Source organism: Emydura macquarii, unplaced genomic scaffold, assembly GCF_026122565.2.
Source record: "Emydura macquarii macquarii isolate MOO-44397 ecotype Brisbane River unplaced genomic scaffold, CSIRO-AGI_Emac_v2 contig_1253, whole genome shotgun sequence".
In the NCBI taxonomy this organism is placed as follows: domain Eukaryota; kingdom Metazoa; phylum Chordata; order Testudines; family Chelidae; genus Emydura; species Emydura macquarii.
Genome location: NW_027131390.1, coordinates 58,053,545 through 58,065,038, shown reverse-complemented (window position 1 = coordinate 58,065,038; position 11,494 = coordinate 58,053,545). Strand labels below are relative to the sequence as shown.

At 39.9% G+C, this 11,494-nt stretch overlaps 1 protein-coding gene and 1 long non-coding RNA gene across 2 annotated transcripts; one reads left to right on the top strand and one right to left on the bottom strand.

The window, feature by feature from the left end:
- Positions 1-65: 65 nt before the first annotated feature.
- Positions 66-7,118, top strand: CUNH2orf69 (chromosome unknown C2orf69 homolog). The gene is made up of 2 exons (XM_067548960.1): positions 66-475; positions 2,719-7,118. The coding sequence occupies exons 1-2, from the start codon at positions 149-151 to the stop codon at positions 3,532-3,534; spliced, it is 1,143 nt and encodes a 380-aa protein (XP_067405061.1). The 5' UTR covers positions 66-148; the 3' UTR covers positions 3,535-7,118.
- A 2,997-nt stretch (positions 7,119-10,115) lies between these two features.
- LOC137154106 (uncharacterized) lies at positions 10,116-11,345 on the bottom strand. Its single transcript, XR_010920072.1, has 2 exons — positions 11,295-11,345; positions 10,116-10,408 (listed from the first exon to the last, which is right to left on the bottom strand). It is a non-coding gene; the product is annotated as an uncharacterized lncRNA (long non-coding RNA).
- Between the last annotated feature and the right edge of the window lie 149 nt (positions 11,346-11,494).

The window sequence follows — 11,494 nt, the reverse complement described above, 5'->3', positions numbered from 1 at the left end:
ACGCAGCCCCCGCGGCTCGCGCATGCGCTTTAGGCATGCGGACGGATAGGAGGGAGCGCGCCGCCGCCTCATTGGGCGGGTGCGGCAGGTGTGACCTGGGACCTGGTCCGGTGGCCACCCCCACCGCGCGGCGGGGCTGGCGCCTCTTATGAGCAGGCGCTGGCGCTGCCCGCCTGCCGCCGCCGCCACCAGCTCGGTGCTGAGTGGCCTGGTCGGCTCGGCTTTGCTCCGCCTGGCCAGGGCCATGAGCCTCTGCCGAGTCCCGGCGGCCTGCGGGGCGGGGCCCTCGGGCGGCGGTGGCGGCTCCTCCTCCGCCCGCCTGAGCCCCCCTTGGCTGCGGCTGCTGGAGGTGCCGGGCGCTGACCCCTGCAGAACCAACGAGCTGCTGCTGCTGCTGCCGCCGCCACCGCCGGGGACGCAGGAGGAGCCGCAGCCGCCTCGGCATCATGTCGTTTATTTTCCGGGAGACGTGCAGGTACCTGCCCGGGGCCCCGCCCCAACCCCCGGACAGAGCGTCCGAGCCGACCCCCTGCCCCCCCGGGGGCGTTTCCTCCCCCCGGGCCTACTCACGGGGGCGGGGTGGTAGCGCTGGACTGCTGCGGCCTGCTCCCCCCTCCACTCCCCGGGAGGGGGAGGACGGACCTGCTGCCCCGGGGACGGGTGCGCTCCCTAGACTAAGAAAAGTCCAGCTAAACCTGCTGTTGTAAGGAGGGTGGCGTTTTGTTTTGTTTTATTGGGGGTGTTTTCAGACGTGCTTAGCATGATGTGCTACTTGCCTTCTAGCCCAGCCTGATGCGCTCATAGTTCCTGTCAGTTTGCGCATTTGAAACAGACAGGTGTTAATACAGTGCAGGAAGCGAAAGGCATGCTGTGGACTGGTAGTTTTGGGAAAGTTGCCATTGTCCAGCGTTATAAAAATGCTGATATACATAAAATACTGGCCTGTACATTAGCATGTAATAATAATATTAGTGTGCTTATACAGTATGCATTACAACTCACTGTTAAACTTGCTGTATGAGTCGATGGAATGAGAGCCACCTATGTGTGGATATAGTGACAGTTTTTATAGTTAAACAAATCAGGACTTGACTTTCACCCTGCTTAATCTCCCTGTAGTGTGCACACAGCCATTCTGGTTAGAGTGAGTAGCTACTTATTATACAGTTGAATTGTTTTATTGGGGGTGAAAATAGATTTCACTAAGATAATGTGTGCCTGTGTGTGAAAATTTTTATTAAAGATCTAATGTTAAAACAGTATTAGTGTGAAATCAAGGGGTCAAAAATTAAGGTTGCTCTAGAATGTAAGTAATTTACCCATACATTATGATCAGTAATATAACTCACTTAACTGAGAAACAGGATGTGGTCAATCTCAAATCGTGGAGCAACATTAGCCCCTGGAGTCTTCTGGTTCTCGAGTGCTTGTTTTCTTAGCTCTACCATTCAGTTAACTGTCTTCTTTAGACTATCACTCACCATGCATTAATGCATTATAAGTCTAGCTATTTAGATTTGGAAGCTAACAAATTACCAGTTAAGTTTATAAACTGTTTAAACCAGAGCTATTAGGCTTGTTCCTTCACAGAAGTTCTTACTAAGTATTGGTTTTAGATATTTCTTGGCCTGAAAGCTCTTGACACTGACGTCAGTGAGATGTCCAATACAAATAAATTATTGTAGCATTTGCATGGTTTACAATTACTAACAAATTCATCCTCACAACATATCTGAAGTACTGAAGTATTATTTATTGCACAGATGGGGAACAGAGACTCAGAGAGTAATAGGCCCTGATTCTGCAAAGACTTGCACATGTGTTTAGCTTTGTCTCTGAGTAGACCCATTGACTTCAATATTTCTAAGTTGAAGAAAAGCAGAAGAGTATTTTTGTTAGGGGAAAAAACCTTTTCCTCCTTTATAACTAGAAAAAAGCAAAAAAACTGCACAAACACAACTTTATTTTGCTTTTTAACCTTTTAAGGCTTGTGACTATGGAAAGAAGCATAGACTTTGTCTTCTGTAAACTAAGTCTGGCTTGTCAAGAGTTTGTGCTAATTGGTTCTATTCCATTAATAGAAATAGGACTGTGGAAGACCACCCATAGTGCTGGGAGTTTTTTGTTTGCCCTCTTAGCCAGGTGGATATAAGTGAGATGCATAAACATATCTTAAAATGAAATGAGGTAGATGATGTCATTAATGATTAGTTACTTGTACATTTTTATCCTATGAGACTTTAAAGTGATGCTAATAAAAACATTTCAAGTTTTAAGGCCAAACAATAATGGTGAATTAGTACTTATGTGGGGCTGAATGTAAATTAAAATTTAATGTAATCTGTAGCCTGCAGAATCTTGAAGTTGGAATTCATCAGAACACAATAAAAATCAACATTTGGAAACTGGATGCTGTATTGGGGAAATTTTTTGCTATGATATATATGAAGTCAACAGCATCTTTTCTTTAAAGACTTGTTTAAGTTTACATAGTTTACTTATCAAAAAGAAAACACATGCTTCCTATTTTGGAGATTAATCTCATCCTGTGATCGTGGGTGTTGTCTCAAAGACGTACTTTCCCCAAAACAATCATGTATCTTTTCCATAAGTACTTGTGCTAGAGAGTCTGAAACAAAATGAGAGTTAAACCTTTGCTCACCAGGAACACTGCGCTCTTATAATACAGTAATGCCTTGTCTGTCTTGTTTCTTTCAGAACTATCGTGATGTTATGGCCTGCCATCCAGAAAACTTTCAATGGGAGTGCTGGAGTTTAGAAAATGTTGCTACCATACTCGCTCGCCGATTTCCCAATAGTTATGTTTGGGTTGTAAAATGTTCCCGTATGCATCTGCACAAATTCAGCTGCTATGACAATTTTGTGGCAAGCAACATGTTTGGAGCACCAGAACACAGCAGTGACTTTGGAGCTTTCACACACCTTCATGCGTTGCTAGTTAATGCATTCAGTATCACTCGGAACATTTTGCTGTCCCAGAAGAGTATGTATGGTTTCAACAAGGATGCAATGATAGCTGTTTATAAATCAAAATCTGTTCCTACTACAAATGGCTGTCTAGAAGCAGAGAGAGAGAGAAGTTGTGAACATTCTGATAATTCTGGTATGAATTTTGGTGCAGCATCATTTACTTTGATTGGCTTCAGTAAAGGTTGTGTGGTTTTGAACCAGTTGCTTTATGAGTTAAAAGAAGCTAAAAAGGATAAGAACACAGATGCCTTTATAAAAAATATAAGAGCAATTTACTGGCTGGATGGTGGTCACTCTGGAGGAAGCAATACTTGGGTTACTGACCCTGAAGTGTTGAAAGAATTTGCAGAGACAGGGATTGCAGCTCATGCTCATGTTACACCTTACCAAGTGTTTGATACAATGAGGTCATGGATTGGGAAGGAGCACAAGAAATTTGTGCAGATTCTTGAAGAATTTGGTGTTCAAGTAAATAAACTGCTTCATTTTGCAGATGAAATTCCTTCCTTAGATAACCACTTCAGAGTTCATGAAGTATTTTGAGACTTTGAATACATCTGTGTACTATATTCATTGCAAAAGCACTTTTGACATTGTAAGTCTTGTAATGTTGACTTACAATTTGTTTTGCGCTGACAGTCTATAAAGAATACTAAATTCATTATAATGTGGTGTTAATCTTTACTGTATATAAATGTCTATGGTTTAAAAAGGGGCTTGGTGAGAGAATACTTATGCTGATATTCCTATGGCAAGAAAGACTTTTTCCAAGAGTCATAATATCAACTGTCAATATATAGATGTATTTTTTAACGTAAGAGATGGATGTTTTTGTGTAAAAAATACTTTCATTTAATCTGAAACTGATTTCTGTGGCTAAAATTTTCAATCCTGGTGTCTGAAGTTAGGCTCCAAAGTCATATATTGCTGTCAGTGGGAGTTCTAGGTGCCAGTAACTCTGAATGTTAGCCCATTTTTATTGGGGGCCCTAACTTTAACTTCTCATGGTTGAAAATTTTTGCCTTTACTAGCAGAAGATTGCAATCTTTAGCATTTTGGCACAAAGGAAAAAAATTATAGTTGGAGCAGTCTTGGTTATATACTTAGTGCAGTTTGGATAGTTTAAATCTGTCAGTTCTGCAACTTTCCCTAAATTAAGCAAAAGTACAAATGAGATTTACTTTTGGAATAATGGTGCCAATCTGTTCTTCCTTACAGCCATAGAAAAGGCCTGGTGCTTGTGAAGTTCCATTAACCAATTTCTAACTATCTGCCATTTCATTTGGGGATTTGAGAATATTAAACATATAACTATATTTTTTTAATTGACCAAGAATGCTCACTAGTGTTTAGTTTACTGTTGTTTCAACATTCCCTACTAATATTGAGGCTTGACTAACTTCTGCAACTCACATGTTTAGACCATAGCAGTTACCTGTGAGGTATCTTAACCCATTTGAATCTGAAACTCTTGGGCCCTTTTTGAAAACTGTAACAAATAGCTGTTCATCTAAATCAAGCCATGAAATACATTGTTTGCTGATATATATTGCAAGTTACATGGTAAATACTAGAACATGCTCTTAATTGCACAAGAAGCTTAAAAGATAAGTTCATAGAACTACAATTGTGTTAGTATACTGCCAAAAAAAAAAAAAAAGCTATACAACTTTATTTTCAGAAGCATAATTTTCTATGCAATTCTTCTCTGACCAAAGTGCAAAACTAGATGAGTACAAAGGATGCTGTCAGCTAGTTTAGGCACAAAATTTGAATGCATTTCAAAATTACTACAAGATGGGTAAGGGATAGAATTTGTTGCCTTAACCATCTTTTACATATTTAGTCAGTGAGAAATCAATCTTGGCTTGGGAAATCATAACTCTAAAGATAGCCACAGGTGTTGATGAACCAATAGCTGTTGAAAAAGTACTTTGTCTAGAAGTATGTAAAAACAAAATTGAGTTACAACAGTGTACAAATTGTGCCATACTCAATTCGTTCCTTATTTGGGTTATATCTGCTTGCTTAGTGACCATTTTTGCTGCTTTTTCTTCCCTTTATCCTACAGAACTGAAAAAGGGAGCTGGATTATTTTTTCCTCATGCATAATCATAACATTGTTTGTTTTCCATTCAGCTACCCCTGTGCAAGACCACAGGAGGTTATAGGGATGTCCTAAACATAATTTGGCATGTCCATAATTTAGTGGTGGTGATGTGCAAGAATGAAAAATCCTAGCTAGACTCCAGGGAAATCTTTTTACTTGTCAACTTAGCACATTTGATATGGAAGCAAGTGAAAAACATTGTACACTAAATACCATATTTTACAGAGCTACTTTCTAGAGTAAAACTACATGTTAAGTTTAAATCTACTTAGACAGGCTTAAATGTTTGCTCATGAGTGAACAAAAAATCTTTAGCCTATTCAGTAACTATACATTAAAGTGCTTTAAACAATGGAGAAAATTAACATGTATATATGTAAAATGAATTCATAATTTGAAATCCAACTTTCATCTGCTGTTGTTCAAGTGTCATTAGAAGCTTTAGCCAGCACTACCCATTGATTATCATTTCAATACATTAACGACCCTTCTTTTTTATAAACATTCCAAAATTGATGATTACCCGTTTGTAGCACTCTTAATTATACAGAAGTGGGTGTCAGGGTTTTTCTATTTGAAATATATGCTTTAAAGAAAACAAAGCACACATTTTGTAGCCTATATTTAATAAAAATCTGCTAAGTGAGAGGTCTTAAGCAAATCATCCACTGTTAGGCTGAAAAAATACATCATATGCTCCTTACTGGTTTGGTATATAGTGAAGAAATATGTCCAAAGTTGTGCCAATTTTAATCTTAGTACACAAAGAAAAGAGAATTCTCTAATAGGCACACTGATAAGTCCATTTCAAAACAAAATTCAGTGCTAGCCAGAGTGGTAGGTTTCACTTTTAAGATGATATACAGACTGATGAAAAGAGCTATTTATACTGTTTGGCAGTGTCCTCAAGGTTTCTGGATGGTTGTCCTAAAAATCTGAATCATCAGTACAACAGAGGTGACTTACAATAGCAGGTATATTTGATCCCTTTGTAGTTTCTCTGTGTTACTTTGAAGACAAACACTTTCTTATAAAATGTGTTTCCATCTTTGAGTGGTTCTTGTTCTCAGATTTACTATTTGTGTCTGATTTTTACTTTGAAATATTTTGGTTGTTGTATTTTCACTTTCTTTAATCAGTTGCAGTGTTCTATTGGACTGTGCCTCTGTCATTCACTACAGTGCATGCTAAAAAATAAAATGTGCAGGCAATGTGGAAAGTATGGATGTAAAACTAACTGTATTAAACAAGGAATCTGCAGTTAACTGTCATGAGATATACTTTATTGTGCATTTCTGAAAACCTGTGTTAATGTACTCCTTGTATTGAGTTCCAGAGGGGAACTACCAAGACCAGAGGGGGCTACTTACAAGATGAAGTCTTAATTCATTTTAGCATAGCCAAGCTACTTCTCTTACCTCTGCCCCATAAACCCACAAGACTGTTTACCTCACATTAATTACATCTAACAAGATCAGGAAAATACACGCGGTGAGACTATAAATCAAGAATGGTGCTGCCTGGTGCTGGATGCTCAAGATTATACCTGTGTTTCTATTTTGTTCCTCTGCACCCATTTTGCTAGCAATGCCAAGTCATTTTTTGGGGGAGAAAGGGAGAGTTGAAGGGAAAAGAGTTAAATTCCCTTTCATCTCTTTTTTTTCATGACATTACCTCAACTTAATCCAAAAGGTTAGTGGTTTAAGCAAAACAAAAAAATCTTCCCTTATACTAAAGTACCCTGGAGTGTGCATGGCCTGCTTCTGTAGCAAGTTTGACCCACCAAAAGTTCAAAATAATGGCATTAGTCAATCCATTTATATGTCATCAACTGGGAACCAAGATCTGATTGCTTTTTAACTTTAGAAATTCTAAGTACCCCAGTTTTTCACGATTTATGTGTTAGCTCATTTTGTGCCTGACCCATTACAAACAAAACTCAAGCTGAGACCACAATATAAATATAATCGCTGTTATTTGTAATACTGTAACACGTCACTTGTTGAAAAGGAAGCATCTGTTGTGAGATGTGCTGAAAAAATGTTCTCCTTTTATGCTCCACCCCTTCGTATTTTCTTAGGGGAAGGTAGAGTGATTTTTATTTCACTGAAATAGAGGATTAGAGATCTGAGCTTAACTGGGAGAGCTGTAAGCAAAGCTCAAGAGCAGATTGCTCACTGTGCCATCATTCCAGGATGGGGTTTTCCACACCAGCTTCTTACAAGCAAAGTGCTGGGCAAGTGAGCTGGGACTTTTTCAAAATAGCTGTGCCTTTCATTTGGCTGGAATGAGGTTTTGCTTTTCTATTTCCCTCCAGCTGATATTAAACTGTTTTTCTCATCATATCTGAATTGTAAAGGGACACAGTTAAAAACAAAATATATTTGAGTTCCTTTAAGACTATAAACTTCGTGCATCTCATATTGGACAAGTAATTTGCTGTGGTTATTTCCAGTTAACCTCAAACCTTGTCCCTAATATTTCAGAAATTATGTAATTGAAGCTACTCCATCCTTTAGGGTTTTCCTGTTTGTTCAAGAGCCATTTGCCATTTATATAGTATAAATACTTTCCTGGGTGAACTCAGGAAATCTTGATTCACATTAAAAGGGGAGTTGCACACAGCAACTGTGCTAAGAAAAATATATAAGGTATATCTTCTAAAATCAAGTGTTGCCCCTTGTAATTCACTCTACCACGGGTAAAAATTGTTTTAAACTCTTTCCAGATGTTGTTTGTAATAAAATTGATTACATTTAAGAGGTCAGTCATCAATGCTGTTGCAGTGTAACAAAAATAAGGGGCTGGCCAAGTTTTGATGAATGTTTTGGGGGATAGCTTACCTTTAACTCAGCACTAACATGTCCACTTCCATGCATCTTATTTTAGTACTTATTTTAGGTTGATATATTCACTAATTATCTTAGCTTGAAGTGATTCCTTGAACACGTTGGACCTAATTCACCCCTGTCCTATGCCAGTTTTACACCAACATGATGTGATGCAACAAGCTCAATTTACTTCTACATAGTAGCTTCAGGATTTTCACTAGTTGTATCAGCACATAAAGAAAAAAAAACATGGCCAAGAACACTCAAACAATGGGTTTAAAAAAAGGAATGATCATTGCTTCATAAAAAAAAAGTTTTAAAAGAAGGATTTAAGATGCCACTTCAAAGTGGAACCAGACACGCAGTGACCCAAGGTCTCTTGGTAAGCTTTTCCACTGATCTGCCTGGAATTGTAGAAAGTGGTCAGATTACCCACAGGACAAACATCCACACCACAATTGGCCACCCTTATTGGCAGTGCCAGAGAAGCTATAGGCTACAGCGGTCATAGAGAGGTAAGGACTCATCTCTAGAGTGCTCCACCAGACCACTGGAGGGAGCATGTGAGCAGGAGTTAGTGTTGCTAGGAGCTAGAGGACATCAGGTTCCATTTTTAAATATAAAAAACCCCAAAGGTGCCACTTTAAGAAGGGGTGTGCGGACAGCAGGTTTAAATGAACCTTTTAAAGTTGTGTGTAATACAATTAGCTGCATTTACTACAGCATTTAGTTCACATATTACATTATTTTGTGCCCTGATCCAAACCTCATGCTATACTAAACAAGAATATTATTTCAAACACCCCATTGGACCATCTCAACCCGATTGCCATGAAGTTACATATTGGATTAATTTGGCCTAATTTATTTGGGTTAGAGTTTTAACAGCTTTACTTATAATAAAAGCCACTGAAGAAAAATATTTCAAAACTGCATCCTAAATAATTGTAGCTCTTCAATTGTGGCCTAAAAACCATTAATGCATGCCTTTACATGCTACAGCAAGGAGTACTATAGAAAACCTTAACACCTGCAGCAGCCGGGACAGCATCAGGGGAAAAGATGTTTAAAATCCACAGGACCATTACTTCTCTTTCAAGTTAGTTCCTCCTCTTTTGGGCATGGCTGGCCGGCAGGTATTAGTAGAATGATCTACTGCGCTGGGCAGGGAGGAAGAAGAAACAGTGCAGTTCTCTGTACCTTTGGGCTGGCATTCTGGGAAGCTGCTGATGGTTGGCTGAGAGCATCTGAAGCTAGAATTAGCAGGTTGGAAAACAGGTGGGTGCAGAATGAGGTAGTGGTTTTGTGGTGGAGCTTGGCCCTTACCCTGACACTTTCTCTTTCTCCCCAGTTCCCAAAGAGGCCTCGAGGATGCTTTGTATACACTTTCCAAGGATCCTTTGCTCCAATCAGACTCCTTGGGCCATTTCCCAGTGCAGTACTGGATGCACAGTCCTACCTTAATTCCCCTCTCCCCCCCATATCTGAGCAGTCCTAACTACAGAAGTGGAAATTTAGAGGAATAAAAAGTGTTTGTGTTTTCAAGTTGCAATTCTGCCCTCAGTATGCATAACTTATGCACATCAAGATCGCCTGGCTGATTACATTCATGCTTATTCATTAGGATGGCATTATGCCCACACACATGGTGGGAAGTTATTTTCTCTAAATTACAGCTGCCAACAAAAATGAGTTTAGATGAATAATCTGCACAATGTTGCAAGGCCCAGCTTCTGCAGGAAGCCTCTGTTCTGTGCCTTATTAGTAGTGCATACCTCTCCTGAGTCCTGCTAACAGCTTTTGACAAGTCACAATTCTCAACACTGTGAAGCATCAGACTAATCTAAATGGCAGACAAATGACAAAACCTCCCAGCTACATTTATCTTACTGTAAATAGTAAAAGATATTTAAAGGGACAATGGCAGCATGTCCTATTTATCATATGTCCTCTTATCATTCATCTCACAAAACACGACTCCCTAGGGCAACATTATAGCTCTATCTGCCAGGAAGCAACAGGCTTGTATCTCAGGAATGGGGTCCACTTAACAGATGCTACTTCTATTCACATAGTCACATAATACCTCTCAAATAGTGGAGGGTTCTTTAAGTGCTCCCAACTGATTCCATATTTATGACAACATTATCAGGGCCTTCCTCTCAAATCCCACAGCTGTAGAATAAAAACCACACCCTGATTGATCAAGTACTGTACAACTGGCTGCTGTTAGCAGTGATGCAGTTTGGTGCAATGGCAACAGTTGTGGGAGGTAAGGCTCCTTGTATAATAAAACTCTGCAAGTTGACATGTCCTTTTCTTCAAGCTGCTGCCTAAATCTAAACATAATAAACTTGCATAAACTTCATTGTCTGTCGTTTTTACTTTCCTGCGTGTCTGCTCCGTGATATCACCGCAAGGGCAGGTTTGATAGATTCTCTGTGCCTGCTCCCAGACTGTTCCTAATAGGATGGAGCTATAGAGGCATTAAGAGGAAGATCTTTCAGAACAAGGGCAGTAACAAGGCCAAGAGCAATCGGCTCACTTGGACCTTCTCGGAAGTGATGGTGTCGTTGCTGAGCTTTACCGTCTGAGCTGGGATTAAGGGAGATGCACTTAGAAGTCACTGCATGTCTCCTCTGGACCCAGCCCAGATGGTAAAATTCAACAGAGGTCCAAGTGAGCTAATATTGAAATACTTCGCTGTAAAAGACTACTCAAGGTTAAATTCTAAGCCTTATTTTGTCAGTGAGCTCATTTTTAAATGAAGACATCCAGAGATGTTTATTTGACTCTGTTCAAGCATCAAAGCCACTCCATGAGTTTCTTGGGCCATTATTTCTGCCCTCTGTTTACTGAGAGTTGGCGTAGGAAGCAGTGAATAGGAAACAATGCTCCTCTTGAAGTATTCAGAAATAGTAAGGCCCCAGTCCACAAGTATTTTAGATAATGATTATGAGACAAGTGGTTCCTCAACATGCAAAAGGAATTGCTGATTACAGCCCCATGAATACTCCCTTCTCTCTCTCACTCCACACCCCCATAAAGGAAATTGAACAAACCTCTCCCATAACTTTTTAGGGGACCTGAATTGTTTAAGTTTGACAGTCAGGACTTGTGAACTTTCAACACTCAGCTCTAATATAGCTCTCAACTGAGGTGAGGTGTGGCAGGGAGCCCCAGATTTCACATCCATTTTAGGTTTTAACAAATCCCACTTCCCAGGCTCATGTTTATTCAATGTGGCTGCAAATAATTCCAAATCAGGGAAATTAAAAGGAAAAAAAAATCTGCAGGCGCTCCTCTAGTTTATATTCTACTCAAACTAAAAACAAAATGAATGTAAGCAAAGCTATACTTACACAGACTAGACAAACCAGCTATGGAATCCTCTCTCCTTTCCCTTCTTTTATCTGCTGAGGCAAACCATTAGAACACACTTGCTGTCCCCGACTGGGTCCTGCTAAAAGCACAGCTGCTTCTCATCACCCCATAATTAGAGGAAAGGGAGGGAACTAGCCCAGGTAACCCGGCTCATTGCTCACCTTTTCCTATAGCAGTG